This window comes from Aptenodytes forsteri, unplaced genomic scaffold (assembly GCF_000699145.1).
Source record: "Aptenodytes forsteri isolate BGI_AS27 unplaced genomic scaffold, ASM69914v1 Scaffold88, whole genome shotgun sequence".
NCBI classification, from domain to species: Eukaryota; Metazoa; Chordata; class Aves; order Sphenisciformes; family Spheniscidae; genus Aptenodytes; species Aptenodytes forsteri.
In genome coordinates this window covers 5,098,834-5,124,658 of record NW_008795948.1, presented here as the reverse complement: position 1 = coordinate 5,124,658, position 25,825 = coordinate 5,098,834, and the positions used below count along the sequence as shown (strand labels likewise).

The 25,825-nt window shown below is 37.3% G+C and overlaps 1 protein-coding gene across 1 annotated transcript in view; it reads right to left on the bottom strand.

Moving 5' to 3' along the window:
* The window catches only part of CTBP1 (C-terminal binding protein 1), a 264,992-nt gene that overhangs the window by 195,349 nt on the left and 43,818 nt on the right, over positions 1-25,825 (bottom strand). The window contains exon 2 of the mRNA XM_019473690.1: positions 10,056-10,216. Within this exon, the coding sequence (XP_019329235.1) occupies positions 10,056-10,113 (58 nt within the window). The 5' untranslated portion in view covers positions 10,114-10,216. The remainder of the gene's footprint in view (positions 1-10,055; positions 10,217-25,825) is intronic.

Below are 25,825 nucleotides of genomic sequence, written 5' to 3'. Positions count from 1 at the left end.
AGGGAAAAAAAAAAAGGCACCCAGATGAGAAGACAGACTCAAATTAGAGGCCCCGCTTTGTGAAAGGCTGCGGTAGGACATGAGCGGTAATCCCTTCCATGACACCAGCCAGTCGCCAGACACACACTGACTCACAGGCACACAGGCATCTCAGACCCAGCCAACTGTTGCCTTGTATGAGAGATGCTGGACAGGAGGCAGTGCCCATGAATTTCTTGAATAAAGCACCATCATGCTTGCTATCTTTCTGCAAAACAGGGTCCAGCTGATGTGTGCACCTGTCTCCAAAAGAGCTAATTCTGTTTGAGGATCCTGCCTTCTCGTAAGCACAAAATGCACACTAAACCGCTCAAGCCTGCAAGAGGAGAGAAAATGAAGATGATCCTAAGTGCGGAGGAAACTTAAACTTCATCCATAAAGTACAAAGGGATTTCAAGGTGCTGATGCCCACGGCAGGGGGGTTGGACTAGATGACCTTTAAAGGTCCCTTCCAACCCAAACTATTCTGTGATTCTATGATTTAAGTGGGCTTTGAAGTACTAAGACATCTACCTTCCTGGTAACCCATGACTTTGGGTGACTATATCCTTTTGCAGATCTGGACTGAAGCACGTTGCTAGGCTGCCAACAACTGCCAGGCAACAAATCACAGCACATAGATTGAAGTCACGCTTACAATGCAACATATTGAGCATGTTTTATTGTTAAGAAATTGATAATCTGCATTGCCATAACCAAATGTAAAATGTGATCATGTTTTTCCCAGGGGGAAAAAAAAATAAGACTAAAAAACCCCTGTAAATCATTCTTATTGGCCTTCCAAAGTAAAACTTATGCACCCATTCTTCAATCTGTTATAAAACCAAATTAATTTCAATATTAATGAACAAAGCCACTCACGTTCCACAACATGTAATTAAGATTCCTACTACTTCTTTCTGAGCTCCTTCTATTCATTGCCCTACCAAATTATTAAAACAAAGCAGTTACTATGGTAACTAATTCATTCTCCGCATTATTATATTGTTTCTAAACATTAGCATCTAGTCATTCTAACTTATATGCCCTAAATTCTAGTTTGAAATTCTAAACTTTCGCCTTGTTTGTCAGAAGAGCCCTTTACAATCTATGCATTCATGCAGATAAGGATAGCTAGAGTGCAGCTGCTTTTGTTTATTGCCAGAAGTAGTAACTGTTACTAAATTATTTGGAGTTTGATAAATTGATGGTGCCTGCACGCAAGCGCAGAGCAGCGCTCGGGGAACAAGCATGGGAGTTTGTGGAGCACTACACAAACAGGCAAACATGACCATCTGCAGGTTAGATAAACCAACAACAACAACAAAAACTGACTGGCAGATGTTGTGGAAACCAAGTAACACCTGCCTAAGTGGTATTTGATACCCAGAAAAAACCCACATGGGTATGACTGATGCAATCTTCAAGAAAGAAAGGAACAGCAGGGAACAAGAAATAGTGATAAAATTGCCTGGGAAAAAGTTTAATTAGCATTTAATAAAACTATTTCTTCAAATGTACACTCCTTGACAAAAAGAGACATTTATCATGTATTTAATTAACACGTATAATTATTCTTAATTACCTATTAACAGGAGTCATAGTCTATTTGTATTTGAGTGTCATCATATAGCACATGAGGAAACTTTCTGAAAAATACAGGTAGGATCAAAAGAATAAAGAGTCTTTCCCTCTTCATCTTTTGCTGTCCTACTGCCACTGCCTGTAATTTTTGTTGTGTTTCTGGTGCGTCTCCATTTAATTGGCAGAATGAGAGGTTTGAAAATTCACTGCATAGGATGCTACTTTGAAAAATAAGCATCAGGAAAAGGGAAACATGAGTAATTTTGAACAGCTAATTTCTGGCTTAAAAACAAAAACACATCTAAAAGTCACAAGCAATTTAAATTCAGTTCTCACAGGAGAGGAAGGAAGAAGGAACCTTCTTATTTCAGCATCTCAGCAAGGTCACGAACCACTGCAAAGTTCTGGATCTACAGTGGTACCAATGGGCACGCTTTTACCTGCTGCAAATGCCAGGTACTTTCTGTTAGCAAAGCCTCATTTTTTAAAGGGATTCCAAGAGTATTACAACAGTCTGCTGTTATTTATATCGCAGTAACTCTGAAAGTCTCCACTGTTTTCTGTCAAAGAAAAAGAAAAGGCACAGAGGTGAAAAGGCAACTTTTGTTTTCTAACCTGCTATCTGACTTCGGAAGAGCTAAAAGATAAACCACAGGTTTCTTAACTCCAAATGACCCGTCCATCAGATCACAATGACTTTTCTAAGGAGGAGAGAGATCTCCACAAGATATTCTTCCCCTGCCAAAGCCTCCACGCAATTCCTCCTGTTTAAGGAGAGGCACCTTTCAAGTTCAGTACTGACCTCATGGAACAAGGACAGAACAGCAGATGCCTTCAGCACTAGAAGACTGTCTCCACTTTTATTTTCTTGTTTCCACTTGCATAACCACACTCCCATCCTGACTGCACTAAGGGAGGAAACAAAATAAAATCCTTTTTTGCATCTCAGACTGCACTTCCCTAAGGATGGGAACTGCCTCTATGAAGGCTGAACATGTCTGCTTTAATTAGATGACTATTTAAATTTTTCAGTATGTTTACCTAGACACTTAATCTTTGTACAGTTCAGTTTTCCAGAGCAATGTATAAATCTAGGGCTTGCAGAGCATCTTCCCTGACCCCAGGCAGAAGTAAGTATATGTTACCACCAAGTACTTAGACTTCTAAAGCAATCATCTGCACTGTACAAAAGCGAACTATCTTGTCTGAAAAGTGTTTTAAATTCTCTGAAGATTACTCAGGAATTAGATGACTAGGTGTGGTTAAGTATTGGATTCTGATTCAAATATATATGATATTAAAAATACAATGATTACAACCCTGTAAACCCAGTGTCAAGCTATATTGTTTACTGTATTTAACACTGTGACACTAACATTAAATAAAACTATTTTGACTTTATTATAGCAGTAAGATGTAGTGCTCTGGATATATAGCTGGACATAGCTGCTGTCTGTCACAAGCAAGCAGTGTATTTTATTTCAATATACCAATAAAAAAATAACTATAAAATATGTAAATGCTGGACACCACAAACACACAGCTTTTCTTTAAAACATTCATAACTTAAATCAGTGACCTGAATGGTTTAGCAGCAGCAGCTACTGTTCAGCATCATTTAGGGCAAAATGGGCTTTAATTTTCTTGCTAAAATAATGCGTTTCATTAGCAGCTACTGTTCAGCATCATTTAGGGCAAAATGCTTTTAAGCGCCGTTTTCTTGCTAAAATAATGCGTTTCATTAGCAGCTACTGTTCAGCATCATTTAGGGCAAAATGGGCTTTTAAGCTAATTTTCTTTTCCTACAGCTTGCATTGTTACTAGCAATACCTCTGTAACAATGTAGTAGCTTAAGTGCATGCAAATTCAAAAGCTGTTTAGGTAGCACATAATGAAGATTCAAATTACAAAAGCAGGTTACTGCAGCAATCCGAAAGAAAGCCAAAAACACTTTGCACCGTAAATACTGAATGTTAAGGATAAAAACAAAACCCAAACGTAAGCCTGTGCATAAGTATTTCAACTATAATTGTAACGAGATAAAGGATGTTTTTGCATTGGAGTACACATACCCCGAATATACAGGTAACTTTCCTGAACGTGCGGTAAGTGGCAAATGATCTTGTTATGTAACCATCCATGGTAGAATAATTTTCATTTTATTATTTCAAGGTCAACTTATCTTAGTCCTTAGAATAGCCTCCCCATTCTTTGAAGACAACTCTTATATAACAGATTAAACATTTTACCTAATTCTCTATATTTCAAGCTCATAAAAATATTTTCAAAGTTCTTACAGGCAAAACACAGAAAAATAGTGCTGAATCGTTAAAACACCCTTGTATGCAAACACAAGAATGTATGCATTTTTATTTTAAGACACTTGTATCAAAGTAACTTGGGTGACTTATAGAATATTCTGCTTTGGTTATTCATAGAAAACTCTGCTTGCTTAAACACTTTCATTTGTTACAGCTGAAAGATTTGATGGCTGTTCTTGCAGAAAGATTTTGGTAGCTTTTACTACCTGATCCCTAATTTAATATATACTGGATTGCTAGGGAGAAAAGGAATTTTCTTCAGTTCAAAATCCTTGTTTAGTTGCTGAAGGCACTTAAGGTTAGAAAATCACATTTTTGTGAAGGTTAATTGGTACTTTATGAAGGAGCAACTTTCACTTAAGAAACAACAAATGATAAAATATTAGGAATCTTTTAGCTCCCTCTGCTGCCCTAATCCTTCACTAAGCCTTCTTCTGAAGTCTGTCAAAAAGACACCAAGCAACTAGGCAGCCCATTAATCTCTTTTTAAGAAACCCTTGGCATATTTAGTATGCTTAGTACTAAGATCAGTATGCATAAAGAAAACCCTACAAAGTACTATGTGATTTACAATTGTCTGCACATTTTATTATTTCCTTTCTTTCTCTGATATCTGCAGCGAGACAACTACGAACATCTTTGAATTTGGATGTCAGTGAAGAAAATGGATAGCTCGTTTTCCAAAGAACTTGACATCTGCAATTCCCACTTACATAAGAAAGAGCTAAGTGTACTCACTGCCTAGAAACATTTATTCCTCCTTCCTTTTATTTACAGATCAACTTACACAGTACGTATCAACTTCAGTAAAAATCCTTTTTTAAACTCAGGGAAAACCCAAGGACTGCCAAAGTAGGCCATCTCCCTCATTAATATGCAGAAAACTTGTCTTAACTGCCCAATTTCACAAGTGCAATGGGTCAAATCACGGTTTACGCAAGCCAGATAAGCTCCATCAGTGGTCATGAAATAATACTTGGTATTTGTCAATCTGGTACTTTCCACTTGTTAAAAAGCCAAGCTCTCTATTACATGCACAAGAAAAAAACAATCAGGAAAGAGAACGCGGTTTTTAAACTAAGTCACTCTGTATTTCAGGATTTTTTTTATGAATTTGGAAAGAAGAAAACCAAATTCAATTCATACCTGCTTTTTTCTCTGCATTCCTCCTGGCACCATCAATATACCACATCAACTATGAATTGAAGATTCACCTTATTAGATCTGATGCTACGTAGCACCACAAGCAGAAAAAAGAAGCTTTAAAAACACAGATGTTTTCTTATCGGGAGAGAAAGCCTAGACCACATCCTTGAAAAGAAACTATTCCTTTAGCGTGCACTTTTACTGTCCTTCAAAGAGCATAACACTTGGTTATTTGCCAGTAATTGGACATTCCCAAAGGCTGCCCTTCATAGGAGCAAAAGATGAGAGATTTTATCTGAAATCTCAGAAACTCATCCCATTAATATGCACTTTCTTTTCCAATTTACAATCCCGACCAAGTCATCCTCTTTTCTTAAGTACTAAAGCAGCACTGTTAAAATAGCTAAAATACATTTCAGGTTTTCTTCTGGGCACTTTTAAAAAGGAAGAGGCAACCTGTGTATAAAGAATAACCTCAAGATGTATACCAGTGCTGCATAAAAAGGAAAAAGATTTGTAATGATTGTCAAGAAGATCTGAGGTGTGTAAAGCTGCTTTTTTCTTCCTCAAAACCAGAACTAGAAAAACATAACATCTGTCTGGGGGCATATAGGGTCTTCACAGACTTGTACTTGCATACACTACAGTCTTTGCTATAAATATCACATATGACGTGCTCTGGAAAGAAAGTTCTGGTTTCAAGCAATCATCAAACTGGAAAAGTCACTCTCAATTTTGCAGTTACATTTCCAGTATTGTGCTGTAGTTGTTTAATCCCTAATACCTGTGTAAACAAACAAGAACACATTTAAGAGGAGGCACTCGTCTCCTCCTCCCCGTTCCACTGATGTCCCGAAGCTCTCCCCTTTAAAGAGTTTCCTAGAGCTTGGAAACCCACCAAAAGCAGTGGCGGACTGAGCACTATATATTATACAATGTAATGTATTTAGAGAAAATTCACTATGTTCGTCAAGCCCATTCACAGACAACTCAGACGACGTAGAGTTTTCTTCGCGCTGCAGCCACCTTCTGTTGCCTTCCTACTTCATCTATTAGCTCCCAGCAAACTCAACAGAGGTCAGACATCCCCAAGGTAACTTCCAAGCAACGGTCAGTAAAACATACACACATTTAATTAAAGATTTCTAGAATATAAGCAAATACACAGCATTGTTTACAGTTTTGTTACAATATAAAGTACAATAATACCTTAATTAGAGATAACAACTTTTCAAAATGCCAAAAACATTTAGAATTTTTCAAATTACCCACAAAATGAACACATTTTATTTTTGCACTGTGACACTTCCAACTGTTCTGCCAAATGTATACTACTATAATTATGCTTTGCAATCACCAGCATCACCGGAGAGGGGGACAAAGAACAATATAATCAGGAACTAATTAATCTTTCACATGCCTTGATACTATTTATCTTCAAGGGAAGAATCCTAAATGTTATTTTATAAATCGTGAAGTGAGTTTTATATTAGCATCTCAGAGTGCCTAGAATCACATCTTTATGCCTAAGTATAATTCACACCTACTGGTGGAAGTTAGAAACCAGAATTTAGTATTTGGCTTTTTCAAGGGACAGTCTTCAATTTCCATCATCTAAGTAAACTCTAGTTTATAGAACTACAGAAACTGGGATGACAAAGCACATTTTATACCACCCTTTTGAGATGATATATGCAAGAACATGGCAGACCATTGAAATGTGCAAGAAAATATAATTGCAAACAGCTTCAGGATTAAAAGCAAATATTCAATTTCATATTTAAGAAATCACTGAAGGGAATCATAGGTACCTCAGAGACAAAATTACTTACTCAGCTACAATAAGAGAACTAATTGCTCCCAAAGTTATAGAATCAGGTTTTTTTCTGCATTGAGTATCAACCGAAATTTAGTAGTACTACTACCACACTATCGTTAACTCACAAGGTAATAGTAAATCCAGTGATGCCTGTTCAATTTGTTGCTTAATTTGCATGATTAGTTACTATAAGCAAGTGTGCAAATTACCTAAAGCCACAGGAAAGCAATTCAACTCAAATTTGCATGCAGTTACCTAACTTACAAGAGCATTTGTGGCAATCCATTAACTCCACAGAAAAAGCTGTGTCCAACCCTGTGCACGTGTTCCTAATGTGAGCATTTCATTTTGAGAATCAGGCCCACACCACTCATTTTTCAGAAACTGAATTTCAACTCATTATCATCCCCTCCTCAAACAGGGATACAAACAGTAATGAAATGCTGTATGTCACCACCAGAATGACACTGGCATCTCTTTATGGATATAATAATGTATTAATGTCTGCCCATCACAAGTTTTTATGTTAAACAACTTATGAAAACATATATAGTTAGTAATAGCACTAGTTAGGAAATCATTGTAGCCCTTTTTAAGCAGAACTTGCAATAAAAACACAATGCATCTTAAAAATAATTCTATTCTGAGGGAAAAGGTTAAGAGAAGAAAGCTATACACAAACTGATGACAAAAAAGCTGACAAAGAAGATAAACCACCTTTAATAGCTATACAGCTCATTAAGTTTCCTGAGCTTTGTGAAACATTATGCATATTTCTAAAATATAAAATATTTACGTTGTGTTATGGAAGGCACATATATCAGAGAACAACTCTGCATATTTAATTTTTAAACCTGAACAGGACCATAGGTAGAGAAAAGCCTCTTTAAAACAAACCAACCCCCTAGTTTTTATCCCGGTTTATGCAGTTGCAGGGATAGTGATTTAAAAACATCAGCCAGAGACATGTTTAAAACCTCAAAGGACATTTGGAAATTTGAACACACAGACACTCAAAAGCAGAATACAGCTCGGACATTTTAAAGAGCCAAATTGGATTCCCCATAAAACTTCAAGTGTTTTTCCATATCCATTGTTTCATCCCCTCCCCTCTTGTTCATCTTCTGCCCGGTCTTCCCACTCTATTTTTCCAACACGGCTATTTGTCTAGCACATGGTAAATGGGATTAGGAAGCAGAGGTGGCTAAAAAAACTTTTTTCCTACATTATTTTTCAACTGGATCAATTCCCTACACAGCATGGCCGCACAGATTTTACCAGTAGGATGCAGTGAATCGTGCAGGGCTGGGAAAAACAAGCCAGACAAAAGGCGCTGATTAAACAGCATCACTAGATGTGAACACGAAGCCTGGGGGAAGCCACTGCTATTTTAAACAGACACAGTCGTTACTGCTCTGTCACCTCTGTCCCTGACAACATTCCTTGCCACATCATCACACACTCTTATTTTCCTCTTAAGTTGTCCCGTTGATCAATATAGTAAGACTAAAAGGAGGCTGAAATTCCACGAAGTGGGTTGAGCTGATCTAACTGCTGGCTGCCATCAAAAGGGCCAGGTTTCCCTGTCCTCCTCACAGTTTGCCAATTCAGCTCACTAACACAGGCAAAAAAGAGAGTTAACATTCTGCATTTTTTATTGAGGGGTCAAATACAGAGACCCTAGGATGAGGACTTGAGACGGCGAACAGAGAAGAGGACCATACACTGCACCAGCACACCCCTAGGTCATTTCCAGATGATCCGACTGCAGAGCTGCCCGGAAAGAGGGGCAGCCTTCCCAAATTCCCCATCCTCAGCAGCCAGTTCCCCATTTCTCTGAGCAGGGATTAGTCTCCAGTGAGCAGATTCAACTGACTGCTTGGCCAACCACTCTAGGTGGGACACGAGAACAGTTCGGACCCGGCAATCGGGGCAGGCTTGGCCGGTTTTAGTAGAGACTAACAGGGAGATTAATCATCTAAACCGAATATGGAACTGCACCCTTTGATACTTTGATGAAATGTCTCTTTCTCTGGCTACGTCAGGGTAAACAGTCCCAGCGCCCCTCGTTGATCCTTTCCAACTGCCCCCTTCAATGCAACCGCTTTGTCAGCTGAACAGTGACCTGGACTGAGGAATTTACCTAAATGGAAAATATACCAACAAAAAAGTTTATTTTTAGTATAAGTCATCTTCTCAATCTAGCTCATTATGTGGTTACACTCATATTGGCACAAAGAAAGGGGAAAAAACAAGGACAGAAATCAGCTGCCAGCGACTGCTTACACCAACACAGCTGCTAGAAAAAAGTCTCAGGACCAATGTGTGGAGGAGCAAATGTTTCAACTGCAGTTCACTGCTTCAGTATTAGACATGATGCAGAGACCATGTGCCCACAAGTCTGTACACTGTCTCCCATTGTATCAAAATGGGTTAGTAAAGAAATTAACTATTCCCTTGCCTTTTAAGGAGATGATAACATTTTAATATAATTTTAATATAAAAATTCATTTAGCCCCAATCATTCATATATATTCTTAAAAATAGCACACCTTATCCCTCGACCTGCTTTCACACCAACTCTAAGAGCAAATGAGTAAAGAATACTAGGAATATACAACTCAGTCATTTGTGACTTAAGGTAAATGATTGACCCAAATGATGGCACTCCTTTCATGAGAATTCAGGGTATTTTTATTAATACTCCTTAAAGTTTAGGGGTCTTCTGGGATTTTTGTTTTGGTTTATTTTCATTTTATTTTCTACTTCCTTCTTAGGATCAGATACAGGCTGTTAAATCAATCTATATGAAGCATACCTGCAGAGAAAGACCCTAGAGAGCATTATATGGTCATCTTACCCTTTTGCGATTTTTATTTTATATAAAATAGCAAACTTTCACAACGTTTGGGTAGAATATTGTAAAATACTAAGTTGAAAGCAAACTTAACTGTAGAATAGTACAGAGTTCACACACTAGTTGCTTTTATTTGTCTAGATCTGTTTTCACCCAAAACCAGAATTTGTGCACAGTTAATATAACCCCAACAGGAGCTGCAGCTCAACTAAAAATACACTGAATGACCAAAAGAAAAGAGTTCCAGTCTCCAGAAATATTAGTAATCCATGAAATTAATTGACGCACTTAGAAATTGAAAAAGTCTAACCTTCAAATATGCGATCCAGACGTTGCCGCTTCACTTTGTGTTTGTCCATTAGAGACATAAGAGTGGAAGCTCAAAGAACGTCTCCACACAGCTTGGTGATGGTCTTCTCAAGCCAGCCACAAGTTAGAAATGCTTACTGTCTTTTAGAAACTTAATTTCACCTGTTAACAGAAAGATAAACTTCTTAAACTTTAAAATACAGATTTTTTTTTTTTCCACCTCTTTCCAGAAAGATGACCTATATATAATTTAAGCAATTAAGAAAAACCACAAAGTTCTTAAATCACATTAGGTAACCTGGTATTTCACAACAAACTGCCTTTTAAACACGTAAAGATGCAAGCACACAGCACAGCTCAAACAAGCCAGTGTAAGAAATGCTCCAAGACAGCTGCTGTTTTCTGCCTTTTGACTCTCAAATACTTTTTCCCCCTTTCACTGAACACGCAGCCAGCTAAGGAAGATATCTTGGGCAGGCACAGGTACATGCTTCCCATAAAATGACAGAAATGTGGCCACCTGGAATGAAACAGTAAAGTCATACATACACTTTGGCATCCTAATGCTTGCAGCCATCGAGAAAATTCTTTTCATTCTTAACTTTTAAGCTTTCGATGTTGAAGTAAACCAGAGATTGATACTTGGAAGTCGAAGGAAACAATTCAAGGGGCACAGACCCGAGGAAATGCATCACGGTGACAACACAGAAGGCCAACATCTCTATCAACCAAATGGCATTTAAAGCAGGTTTATGCATGACTAGGCAAGCTCTTTGGCAGCAAATACAACTAAGCACTTTTCAGATACTGTGTAGCTGGGCAAGACAGCATAAGGGTATTGCAACAAGCAGTCTGCACTTTAAGCCAAACCACTGAGAAGCAGGAAGGGGGGATGGGGAGGGAGAGATGAAAAAGCCCTCAAGAAGAATCTAATCAAAGCAGTAGATTATAAAATGCACACAAGCAAGTGAACGGGGTAAAGCTAAGTATACAGATCCTCTAAAAAGCATAATCAGAGCACCACTTTTATCCTCCTTTAAATATCTCAATAGACTTTGAGAACCAAACTCAGAGAATGCTGTATTACAAGCACAGCGCACGTTAAAACAAGCCAAATAATCCACTTCCCTGTTTCTTTTTATTCCTGCCCAACAGCTTTCAACATCAGTGGATAGCATTAAATGGCCTTACAAGTGACTGAACCTAGAAATCTGCTTGTTTCTTTCTAGAGGCAAAACTTTTCTAAAACCAAACATAGGCACGTTTCATCAGCGTATTAGGAAGATTCACATACTCAGAGTGAAATGATAAAGAAAAATATTTTGAATATCAGGAACTGCACATTTGCATTAAAATAGGTATCTTTACCAGCACTACCCTGCTTGGTGCATTTGGACTTTCAACAAAGTTCCTTTGTTTGGGTTTATTTTCATTTAAAAATGGGGTTAATGTGCAATATTCATCATGCTTTTAACACTTTATTTAGCCTCATCCTCCTCTTCACTTTCCCTCCACACCTCTTTATCCTCAACTTCAAGATTCTTCTGCTGTTTTGCATAATGTCTGATTCCAGCTGAATGTAACATCCCATCATGAATGGGAGAAGAAAAATTGATGAAGAATGCAGAAGCCCAGTTTTTTCTCTTTAAAAAACAAGAAGAATGTTGCCATTTTAGGAATTTTCTATTACATTTCCCAACATTGATTATTCTTAAAAAATACAACATTCTTCACTATTGAATATGGCTCTGTTATAAGACCGCACAAGCATTACATCAAATCTAACATGCATTCTAAGACCTTAAAAGCCAGCTTTATAGCCACCTGCCTTTCCTTAAGCCAACACCCCAAACTCGTGTGCAGGATCTGTCCTAAACTAATCTTTCATTTATTTGCTTATCACTTCTGTTTTATAATCTACTTCCTTCAATAGTCACGTAGAAAGATCTAGAGGATAAGAAACAGAAACCAGAATACAATGAACATTTTAAATGCTAGTCTTGGTTTAAATTTTTACAGCTTAATTTCCATCTTGTAGAAACATATATGCCTGCTGGCCTCCTTGTGCTGTTTTGTTTATTTGTTCAGCAAAAGATTTTTCCACTGTAGTCATTCTATGTACAGAGCTGGATGACAGCTGTAAAAAACAGACCATCTGTAACTATTGACCTACCACTGAAAGTGTCACCAGATGTTTTCTATCTGTCTACAGTAGCTTCAAAGCGTACCATATAAATCAAGTAGTTTTTCCTTTTAAACATTGTTATAGTAAGTTATAGTAAGTTTCAAAAAAACATTTTTGAGCAAACAATTAAATTAACTTGTTAACACAGTTCTAAATTTAACCCTTATACAGTTTTATTATACTTCATGTTCTAATACAAAGAAAAGATGATGATATGGGAAGCTTTTCCCAGCAAAACAAAAGCCTTATAATTACGGGAGCATTAGTTACTGCAATTACTAAACCACAACATGAATAATTGTATTTGAGAAATTCACTAAAAATACAAGCACACTGCCTAATGAATTAAAAATCAGAACACAAAATACCAAATAGTATTTAAGAGCAGACTTCTGTAGTTCAGTATTTTAAGATAAAGTGAGAATCCAAGTGATTTCAGAATATATACTGCTTATCATATGTCAAAGCTACAAAGCCATCTGAGATACCATCAATGTACAGAACTCTTGAGCAATACAAATTTTATATTAATATATACACTGTTGAAAAAAATATTAGAGGTTTTTCTTTCAGTTAAGCAGATGGATTCCAGTGTCTGGAAATATTTTTAAAGACAAGATGCCTCTGGGTATTGCAACCTGGAGCATTTAGCTCTTTCTTGAGAAAGGAAGAACTTTACTCTTTCTGAGACTTCAAGATAAAAGGAAAAGGGAATCTCCAACACTTTTATAGGAGAGTGAGCAAATCCTACAGGCTAAAACAGGAATGCTAAGTCAACTTTGATTTCAGTTTTCAAAGCAGATAACACTGGTAATGGAGTAAAGGATAAACATAAGCTGCGAGTGAGAAGATTTGAAGCAAGGCGCATTCAAAACCCACGATCTTCTCTCCACAGAAGGAGGATGAAAAGGAAGCAAATTAAGAAGTTTAAATTTTTAAAAAAGGCAAACCAGTAGGCTAATTATATACATACTTGTAGGTTGAGACAGACTCCAAATTACTAGGAAAGAACTCCCATCAAACCCGAAAGGTTGCAGCGTGCAGTGCAGAACCATTTCCTCTGCATCAGTCTAGTGGGAGAATTTTGCGTGGACCAGATGATGTTTCTATTAAATTTGAGCAGGTTGGGAAAGCCCACCAGAAAAATTGTAAAGGGTATCATGCATAACCTGATTAGTTAGCCCACTCGCAAAAAGATTCAGAGTGTAAACTCTTCTGAGCACAGACTTTTACCTATACAGCTAGGAATGGCAAAAGGCTGATTTCTACCTTTGCCTCACTGTCAGCTTCCGCATGAAAGGATTTGTAGGCTGTCCCAAATCAGATGATGAAGCATAAAAAAAAATCCAAAACAGAAATTAAATTCACAGAACAGACTGATAGATCATTAACACATCAATAATAAGGTCATGAAGTTTCACGTTACCCTTAGGAATCTCAATCTGCATTTAATTTAACCATTTTAATATATGCTCTTTCGTCTGAAACTACATTGGAGCTACTGAAATATTTTTTCTTTCTACTATCAACCTTCAAAAGGTACAAAATAAGGCTATCGTAAGAAAAATTTAAGTAAGTTTACATTCCATATTCCATTGCCATCAGTTTTTGATGACTTAAATTAAATAAAATTCTTTCCCTCCCCCCCAATAGGGATCAGTAAGATCCCTATTTTCCATGACACCTCACAAGCCTTGAAATGTCCATTCTGCAGAGCCCTGGAAGCAATAAGATAATGAAAACTTTGTTCCTCTAAAAAATAAATATTTTAATTATCCTAAATAATTATACATTTTGCAGTAACCATTTGTTTCAGATAGTAAACAGATCATCTAGTCCAACCCTCCTGCGATCGGCAGGGACATCTTTCACTAGATCAGGTTGCTCACAGCCCCATCCAACCTGACCTTGAACACTTCCAGTGATGGAGCATCCACAACTTCTCTGGGCAACTGCTGCAGTGTCTCACCACCCTTATCATAAAAAGTTTCTTCCTTATATCCCAGTCAACCACACCTAAGATTTCATGGCAAAACAATCACAGCCATCGGTGAGCTGGACGGTACGCTCAGGACAACCGGGGCTGCTCACTAAGCAGAAGGATGCCTTCCGCAATGACTATTGTTGCAACTGTATGACCACCAATGTGAATACCTTACCTCACATTTGTTCACCTGAATGGGTGAGAAACAACACAGTTTTGGGGTTTTTTTGTTTCTCTTCCCCACACCCATTGCTATTTGAATATCTCTTCAGTGAAATGACCAGGACTCTCAGGATGCACACCAGCTTCATGGCTGGATGTCAGATATTCCTAGCATCTGAGATACTCTGTGCCACAACTGGTTCCCCAGCTTTTGCAACTAAAAGCAGAGCACCGGAGTACAAAATTAAACCATATGCTCTGGAATTCTGAAATCTATTTTATGGACTTGACTCTTCCCAAAGCATGAAGTAGTAAGCTTTTCTGCAAACCTAACTCAATGCACAACCCACAAATAAGAATTACTCACTCTACAACAGCTATGGATGTTCCTTAGAAATTAAGTTTCAAGTTTTCCCCTTTTTTGGGAAAAGGGGCAGGCTATGACATATGCTGAAGACAACTTAGACTGTGAGAAAGACTGTGAGAAAGCTATTACTGCGAAATGGAAATTTACCTAAATTTCAAAATATTTCTCTAGTACAAAACAACGTATCTTGTGTTTGGCAAAAGAGAGGATAGTATCAAGTTGATAAACAGCAGAAAGTAAAATGACATCTAAAAATGCTAAGTCAGAGAAATTAGCTTAATGTTCAAATAAAAGCAAGATGCATTACATAGTAAAGAAGTCAACTTTCTGAGGCTCTAACCATCTAGAGATGGGCTCTAACTCTGAGAAAGGGAAAAATAAAGCTGATGATGTACGAGAGAAACATTCTACTTGAGAAAGCTCTATAATTTGTAGTTGAACATTTCTAGTGTCAGTAGCAGCAGTATTGGTTCTGTATAAAAAAAATTTTGGATCAGAGGAATAGTGGTTCATAATGGAAGTTAGGTGATGCTTCTGTCTCGCTGAAGTCACACAGTGTACTACACCTAAACATAGAATATAACTTTAAGATTAATATCCGAACTCAATTTTTTTTCTTTCTGAAGTTCAAAAATATTATTCAACAGTATTTATCACTAGGAGTTTGAAAAATGCCCAGTTTAAAATATAGAGGAACCTCAAACAGGAGGATGAGAAAAAGACAACAAAGACTTTTGTTTGCAAGTTTCTTCAAAATGCAGCAATAGTAAGACAACAACACTGGAACATCCTATTCCCAAGTTCTGCAGGACAGCATTTGTTCTTACATTTTATTTCATGCTGCTATCCTTTTCTGGAGACACTGTGACTTGTACTAAAAACTTCTGCAGTATAAAACCATCACACCACTTTCACTGTACTCAAAACTACTCTTGCAAAGATTTAAACTACATTTAGAAATGTGTGGCCCAAAGAGCAGAACAAAAAGAGATTAATTGCCAGAAGAAAGAACAGCATTTGTTCTTACATTTTATTTCATGCTGCTATCCTTTTCTGGAGACACTGTGACTTGTACTAAAAACTTCTGCAGTATAAAACCATCACACCACTTTCACTGTACTCAAAACTACTCTTGCAAAGATTTAAACTACATTTAGAAATGTGTGGCCCAAAGAGCAGAACAAAAAGAGATTAATTGCCAGAGGAAAGAGTATTAGGTCAGACTTTCTGTGCAAAAATTGAAGTTATTCGATCTTGTCTTACAAAAATTAATACTGAATTAAGAAGAAAATATAATTATATTTGCCTGTCAGACAATTTATCTTGCCATTAAGTGTGGTTAAGCCACTTTGCCTTACCATTAGATGTCAGTACAGTCTAAGAGAAACTGTACAGAGAGCTTCAAGATCAATAAATTAATCACAGAAGTGAAGGGATTACTGAATTAGACGCCAAAAAGAATGTTAGATACTATTCAGAACAGGACTAAACCCCCAAACATTATAATGGCATTACCTAAATCTAAGATGCACCTATCTCAAAAAAGATGGAGAACTAGAAAAAGTGCCAGGACAGGCGGTAAATACGGTCCAAGGCACGGAATAGCTTGCTGAAAAAGGAGAAAAAGAAATGCACTGGTACTCCCCAGCCTGAAGAAGGCACGACTGTGGGGAATACAACAAATGCATATAAAATATGCACCGTGTCTCAATTCAATGTCTAGGGAGCACACAGTGAAATAGTAAGCCAGCATATTAAAAACAACAGGAAGTTTTGTCACCTAGTGTGTAATTAAATTGTAAAATCTGGTGTCACAGGTATCGTGGATGCCAAAACTTTAAGTTGTTCTTAAAAGGAATTAGACAAGTTTATGGAAAACCCATCAGTGGTCACTGATAATAATGGCCACAATGCAAACCCAGGTCAGAAATCCATAAGCAGGTAAATGCCAAAGGCAAGAAAAATGTCAGCGCGTGCTTGCTTTGTTCTCATACGTAGCAATCGCTGCCCTATGTTACGCTGACTAAATGTCCATTTAGCTCAGCATCCAACAGTTGCCATGAAGGGAGATGCTTCATGAAGAGCAAGAACAGAACAAACATGATACTTTCCTTAAGCATCCACTAGTGGCCACTCTTGAAGACAGGACAGATGGACCCGCAGTCCCTTCTGACATATGGGCACACCTGACATTCTTAGGAAATGCAGATATACTACGAAAATGGACTGATCCAGCCATGCAGAAAGTGAAGTCCACAGCTCACAGGGATGCACAAAAACCATCCTAAGACAAAAGAAAACTGAAACGAGTTAGTACTATTATGCCTAAAAGATACTGTTGCAATCATCAAACTGACAGTCTCTCCAAAATATATTGTAAGAGACACCTAGACAATCATCATAATTAAAAAACTGCCAGTGCCGTAGACTCCACCATAGTACACATTAAGCTTTTCCAACAACAAGCATCCTTTATTACTGTCTGGTTTTGCTTAATTATCAGTTTAGCTTAAACTTCCAGTCATCAGAGTTTCTTACAGCTTTGCCAGACAGGTGGAAGAACTCCTTGATGTTCTTTGCACAGGTACCTCTTAGGTATCTCCAAGCCATCCCTTGATCTACTTGCAGAAGAGACCAAGCTCCTTGATACTCTCCTAGAAAGTCATGTTTCTGATCCCAAATTGTGTCAAACCTTTGCATCCTTAAATTCAACAGCAAGTCACTAAAGTACTGATCTGTGAGTGCTAGAACAAGACAAAGCCTTGCAGGAGCAGTTATATCAATGTCCGATGCAGAAGAACCTTTACTGCTCTCCTTCACAGTCCTCGGATACCTGCTGGGACCACACCTAAGATGAAAAGACTTTGCACTTGGTTCAGCAGTTTATTCATCACCAGTGCAAACAAAGCTACTTCTTTTTAGGATGAGGTTCTCTGCCCTGTGAGTACAGCCAACAGTCTCCCATTCTGTATTTATGACCTAAAATTTGAACACGATATGATAGAGTACAGCTTATCAAAGCAAACTTGATTGCTCTGCAGCACTTCCATCTCTTTTTTTTTTTTAATCGCATCAGCAGTTTCTATTATATTTATCAGTGAAGGTTGTTTTTCCTGTTGATAAAAATGTTCAAAATAAGGCCAAGAATTCCCCTTGTCAGCACGCCATTAAAAATAAAGCTTATGGTTTTTGACCTATTGTCCGCTATTTTTTAATACTGTGAATAACTTTTTTGTACTATTCTATGGTTTTAGTCAAATTACATTAGTACCAAATAAAATGTCTTCCAAAATATAATGTAATATTTTGATAATCATAAGCCCTTATTTTTATGGCACAAGATTATAAAATCACCTTTTTGACTGGGAATATGGTGAAAATAATGGAAGAGGTTGTGATAGTAATTCTGTCATTATAAGCTTTTTATGAGATACTTGTCTTCACCATAAGTTTTTTTTCCAAAGCTTTTTTTTCCCCTTAGTAGCATTCTCTCTCAATTATAGATCTGTCCACAAGCCAAAAATTACTCACTACTGAAAATGTATTACTGCAGATGTGTAGGACTACAGACAGATGGGAAGCATCTCTGCTAACTCAGATTTCTAGGTCATGAATAAAACTTCATTCAGAAGCTCAAACTACGATTAGAAAATTAAAGGCTACTACCTGAGGCACCTACATTTTAAGTAAAATTAAAAAGAGATCCTTAGTGCCAGAAAACGCTCGCTCATTGAGCAATATGACAGCTATGCTTCTCATCAAACAGTATTTCTAAAAACTTCATCTCAGGTATTCAGCACAAGCTTCTTCAGAAAGACTGGCATTGCGACAAGCCTCAATCTTACTCACCAACAGATTTAAAGGAAATGAAAATGAAGAGACTGATGTGGTCTTTCTAAGATTATGAATCCGATTCACTCATATGGTGAATTCCTGGCTTTGCCTCTTACTCTCAGACCTGAGACACGCAACCTGGTGGGTGCATTCTTCATTTCATCCACTGCTGGTGTGGTTTGTAAAGCAACACACACAGAGATACCCCAGCGCGCCGGGATACTGCGATAGCTACTGTTTTACAAAGTACTTTAAAACTCCCAAATGAAAACCATTTAAAAATGTCAAATAAGTGGGTTGTTAGATCATTGTTAAAAGTAATCACCTTATTTTTTGAAGTCTGAAATGAAAGAAAATTACATTGAAAGAAAATCAATCTCCACTTATTTTTTTCTGAACAGGCCGAAGAGCTGAAAGCCTCCCTCCCTTTTGGAAAGTTGGATGCAAGAGACAGTAACTGTGTAAAGGAATGAAACAAAATCTTAGGGATTTTGAGAGACAACAGCAGTGAAACTGAACTGCCTCTACAGAAAATAATTCAAAACACAAGATTTTCGTTATTTGAATCAGAAACTCAAAATTAATAATATGTATTTAATATTTTAATGCACCTGAGAAAGCATAACAGGATGCAAACAATTAGTCATCGCTCATGACAATAAGGCGGCTAATGCCTCGGTTAATGAATTCTCTAGGAAAGGAAACAATTACGGGTGCATTTCATGAATCTCCATTGCTAGAAAGGATTTGAACCAGCAGGGAGAAAAGACCACTTTTAACCTTTTATTGATTTATTGCCCCTTAATTTTTTTTCTCCAAGCAAGACACAAACCCACACCAAAATGCCAGGCACATGGACTGCGTGCATACTCCACACGTGAAACTGGTTCCTCTGTCACAGATCTCCCACTATCAGAAGTACCCAGGGATGTCCAAAAACCTGTGCTTTACAGATTAAAACGACTGATTAAAATAACATATGCTTGTTCAGTGGAAAAGAAAGAGTGGGGAAAAAAGAAAGAAGCTATCTTCTGAAAGTGAGTAAGAAATCATGCCTAAAGACATTTAGGTTAGGAAGTTAGTAAAGGCTAATTAAGTTTAGAAAAAGAACTGTGGGACTTGTGTTGTTTTTTTCTCTGCACCAAAAAGCGTAGTATGTTGTATATGTGCACACATGCTGCTGTAAGAAAGCATGTTAAGTACTGGGAAAACATTTTTTGAGATTGAATACTTGACTTTCCACTTGAACAGTAAACTGTTTGTGTAATATTTAAATATTATGATTGCACCTCATTTCTTCAAAATTGCTTTTATACCTAATAAGTATTTTAGTGAACTAACTTTATTCATAAGGCAAATACGATTCTTGGCCACATTTTTATTTTGCCCATATTACTGCCCTGTGGCAGCAACATACCACCAGCAGTATCAGTATCACAACAATAGGCTTTTTTAATACTGTTTACAAACCTTAGAATATAAACTTTTTTCATACAAAAAGCTAACATCTCGTATTTTCAAAATGTGCAGTACTACAGCACTAGATTGGATACACCTGACATCCTTCACTTAAGGCATCTTTAAGACAAGTAAGTATAAATTAATCTTTATATACTTTGTGTATATATATACACACTATAATACTTTGTGTTAATTAGAATACACATTATAGACTTTAAGAATGGAAGTTTAACTGTTTAACCAAGTAACTACTGCAGATATTATCATTCTTCCTCAATTACTAGAAGAAAGAAGAAAAAAGACACTTTGCATCATTAGACTTCCAGAGACTGTGTTTCCAGTTATGCTCTGGCTGAAAAAAGAAAATACCAAGGATAAAGCTTTGCTACTATAGCTCCTACTCTTAAGACTATGGCAACTCATTCCAGTCAGAATAAAAGATACCTGGTCTGGGTATTCATCTATTGCTTACTTAGGTGTCCTGGTAAAACTACATTTTTTAGTAGCACATAAATTACAAATGTATTTTTAAAAAATTGTACATAGCCATATATAAATTACATCTGTGTGGTTTTTTTAAATCCAGCACAAATGCTGGACCATTGCCTTCTCCCAGTTTAACAAGAAGACAATTTCCACCACCTAAAAATAGTAAAATGCTAAATATCAAGTGCATTTACTCTGTATTTCCCAGAAATCAACATTAAAAAGATACTTAATTGTGCAATTTATACATGATCATTAATAACATTTAGCTGTAGCATTTCTACATTGCTTTGACATTTCTGATATCAGTAGAATTATGTATCTGGTGCATAAATCCTTTGGAGGTTTGTGGGGTCAGAAAAGATAAATTTCTTTAACGAGCAGGTTAAAGAAATACCTTAAGAATAAAAAAATTTTTTTTTCAAGTAACACTAGATATTAGCAAAATGTTTTCCCTCCTTACTAAGCAAGAAAAATTTGGAGATAAGGCAATATAAGACAGGAGACCAAACAAGTGACAAGTTCCATTTACTTTAAAAGTATTACCCTTTATGTTTTAGTTTAAGCCATCTTTGTCAAGCTTTGCACCTTTACCTAGACTCCTATAAACCACAGAATGGTTTGGGTTGGAAGGGACCTTTAAAGATCATCTAGTCCAAACCCCCCATCACGGGCAAGGATAACTTCCACTACCATCAGGTTGCTCAAAGCCTCATCCAACCTGGCCTTGAACACTTCCAATGATGGGACATCCATGGATGCACAACCGCAACACAGTATTACATTTTATAGATCAAAAACAGTTTGCAAGTGTTGTAAATTGTAGCTATGAAAAACCCGACTATTAGAACACCTACTTGGCAAAACAGAAAATACTACTGAACTCTACAAAAATACCTAAAAGTATAATTGCCAGATTATTCCCGCTGTGGCTCCCCTCACCCTTGGACTCCTGGAAACTGCTATCTAGCCTCGAAGGCATCACTTCCCGCAATCAACTTGCATACTCAACTAGAGAAATGGTTTAATTGGTAATTCTTTTCCCCACATTTTGGTGTCAATCTACATCTCCTGACATGACATTTCATTAAGAAATTTCCAGCCAACTACACTCCCATCTCAATCACAGTAATATGGAGCATTTTCACACCTTGCTAAATTCTATAAGCAATCTCCATCGCAATTACAGGAATTGCTTATGTAGAAGATTAATGCTAGTGGCTAGGATATAGTATCCTTTCACGCAATTAAGTGTGGGGAAACAAAGAATTAAAAGTAAAATTAGATAGTCTCATGCATCTGAGACTAACTGACAATTGTATATGATATAATACATGATAACCATCACTAACTCACACTACTCATTTTCTAAACTGATTATGTTTTGTCTGTATTCAGCATTTAAGCTCACCTGCTCCTTCTTTCAGTAGTGGGAAGGCAGAGGAGACAACGAGAGTTACTACAGGCTGCTTCACTATGGAGTTCTGCAAAATTTGCTTGTTAGAGAGATACAGGGGGTATAGCTTTTAAATTGGATTTTCCCTCTTCTGTTCAAACACAGCGGTGAGATGTAGTCTCTCTCAAGAGAAAGGACCTTAAAAATTTGGGAATCATGTCCTTTACCTCTACGTTCAAAAGTCACATTCAAGAGCTCTTGAATGTCACAGAGCAGCAGCTTGCTTGGTTTTTGAGATGCACTTCAATGCAAAACTACTTTATCTTTACCGTAAAACAATTCTGAAATTTACAGAAGGGGACAAACAGGCAATTATGTTTTCACGCACTGAGATCATTAGGTAAGCATTAGAAATCTTAGAAAGCTTCTTCATGCACACATCAGGATGCAAGATCCCTGCATTATATATACCAAAAAGCTGGCATAGTAAGGCAGTCTAAATGCAACAAGCTATTTTGTTTTATTCCAAAAAGGTTTTATTGCAACTACATTCATCATAGTATCTCAGTATCTTTCTGCAATATAACTGATAGAACCACACATTTTCACAGTTTATTCTCTCTCGTATCTGGGAAGAGAGTTGTATGCGCAGCCTGCTATTTTTAGTTTCCTTATTTGAACATATATGCCGTTTTGTATCCTGTTACAGAAGAAAGATCAAGCAAGAAGTGCACTTGGCAGCTGGTCTGGAAAGTGATAAGACTGTAATAGTCTTTAATGGAAATTCATTTCAGTCCTATGCCACACTAGGAAATAAAATTTCCAACCCATATTAACTTGAAGGTTAGCTCTTCTTGATTAATTAGAATGATCCTGTTACTGAAGAGGGCAGTTCTTATCTAAAAGTTTTAAACTACTTCAAATTCGTAACATTTTACATGTTGAAGATAAGGCCAAAACCCTGAATCTAATGTTCTCTCACAAACTAAGTAGAGACTTTTAGAAAAGATGTAAAATGACTGAAAGCTAGACAAAGTAGTTTACATTTCTCAAGAAATGCGTTCCCTAGTTCTGGATGAAAGCCGAGGATGTGAGACAAGAGAAGTAGCACTGCTCACTATATCCAGCACCCAAGCTGCTAGTTCACATCCTCAAACCTTTTAACCAGTTATCAGGCAGATGACTATAACTGAAGGAAGAATTATTCCTCATAGGACTCCTCATAGAAGATGTGGTGGCGGCATACTGTGTCACTATATACTGAATATGCTTCTTCAAGAAACTCTTGAACTGTATTAGTGTATTGATCTCCTGTCAGAGAGAAGCATGACATTTCTTGCCTATGAGAATGCCACACTGTCACTGAGAACAAGAGGAGACATCCACTCACCACCCATCAGTAGGTCCCTCAGTAGTACCCTATGCTGCTTTCCAAGGCACATTCTGCCATAATGCTGACTTTTAAAAAAGTCTAGACAAAGATTTACATCAATTAGATGAACTTCCCATTGATTTCTGGTGCACTATGAGCTCCTCCAGTAATGTCAAATGAATGATAGTTGGCTGGAATCAGAGTACCTGGAGAAAAAAAAAAAAACAGAGTTTTGCAGTATTGCATCCAGGAGGAAAAACAGATTTCTTCCATGAAAGACTTGCTGTGCTACGTTTGATTATCAGCAGCCCAAGTTGTTCATAACCCTTCTGCAGGCCAATGACTCCAAAAATACAACTCAAAAGGTGTTTGTCAGATGATCTGCAGGGATCACTGTGCAAAAAACCTGCTCTTGGAATCTGCTGTCATAGCTGGGAACCCTAGTATTTCACATTTTCCTTATTTTCAGAGCTTCACAATACTTGCTGTCCTCTCTTCTCCTCACTACAACTTCCTTACCTCCTCCTCAAGATGACTCCTGAACTCTCCGCAGGCTATTGCTTACTCCTCCTTGCTCCTTCATGGTTTTTAGCTACATTACTGGGAAAACAAAGCTCCTAAGCCCAGCAGACTGCCTGGATTATCAACTCAGTCCTCTGTAAGGAAAAGCAAGAACTGAGTTAAACTCTGGTTCTCCTTTTAAATATGGGAGCCTGTATGGAAGTGATTCAGAACTGGTTATCGATTGCCTCTTCTCCTTCACTTTCATAGCATTAGCATCTCTGCTAAAATACTTAGAACTGTTTCAAAGCCTAATATTAGAACCTAAATAGCCAGACGATATTGTCCTGTCTTCAGAAAACAAAGGAGGCAAAAACCAAAAGCAGCTTTTCTAAATACCAAATTCAAAACAAACTTCAGGGGAGACAATCCCAATGCTCCTTCCAAAACAAACACTAGGAGATTCTAGTATTACACTTTTACTAAGAAAAAAGATATTTTCCTCCCCAGGCTCTACAGTAATTCATTGTCATGCTTTACAGGAAGAAGGCAAAAATTACTTTCTAACTCTGAAAATGTGTTCTACATTGCATGAAGTAGTGACCCATTCTATGTGGGGGAGAGTATCTGCCATCCCTTTACAGAGATCTCCAAGTTGCCTAACCCCAACCTTCATGAACTGTCATCTGGGCCAAAATAATCTGAGCAACTCAAATACATAAGAGGTCAAGAGCCACCAGATCAAGCGTGAAAAGCATTGTAACAGGAATCCATGGCTGAAGAGAGGTTGCGGCAACTTTACTAAACCATACCTGGAGTACAGTTAGAACTGCAGCAATACCAAAAAAATCCTGTAAGAGATCTCCTGACTCAAAAAAAGAATTTTAAATAAAACATAAAAACATCAGAATAGAGGCTTAGTCCTCAAAGACTTTCACCGAAATATTCTGCTTTTACCTGCTAGAAGCAAGAAGTGAAATAACTGTCAATAAATCCTACAGTGACAAGAGTAGCAATACCACCAAAATTTGAATTTTCTTTTCTTCTTTCAGAGACAACCAGCATATTTTTACAGGTGTTTAATAAAGGAACATTAGACAGATTGCCTCACTAACTTTCTCATCATCTTGTTTGCTGCAATTAAGAGGTTGGTAACAAAGTATACTTAACTGTAAGCAAAAACCAAAAGGTTTACAAATATATGCAGCTACAACTTTATTTTCCAGTTAGTTGAGCTGCTGAAAACTGATGCAATTCCAGCTTTGCCTCCCCAAAAGTAAGGAATAAATGATATATTGTTCTACTATTTTCTAATGGATTTAGTTTGCAAAATTGTTGAGCACTATTTTAGCACATCTATGCGATTTTATGAAACAATAATTTCATAAAATAAGATGTGTCTCACCATTGATATTGTTAAGCTTCTTGTTCCAAATCCATTTTCAGTATAACTGCTCACATGCCTCTGCCACATTTCATTCACCTGATCACAACTTTATCTGTATTTTGATCAATTACTATTTTTCACTGAGACAACAAACAAAGCAAGTAGCCAACAAAATAACTCTTTGTTTTTAAAACCCTCTTAAAACAAATAGACTTAAACCAAAAGCAAACAGTGGTCTACAATATGACCATAGGATCACGTCATCCATCAAGTTCCTGGAATGCGTAGAGGACTGCTTCCTCATACAGATGTTGGATGTGCCAACCAGGAATGAGGCACTGCTGGACTTGCTACTCACAAACCAAGAAAACCTGCTTTCTAGTATCTCAGTTAGTGATAGCCTTGGCTGCAGTGATCACAATGTTGTGGAGCGCGGGATCCTGCTGAGCACACTGAAGGTTAGTACTAAGACAAAGGTTTTAGATTTTAGAAAAGCGAACTTCAGCTCGCTCAGAGCTCAGTTGGGAGGGATTCCGTGGGAAGCTTCATGGAGGATAAAGGAGCTAGCGAGTGCTGGGAGTTTTTCAAGAACGCTCTCCTGGAAGCACAAAAACAGTTCATCCCCTTTAAAGGTAA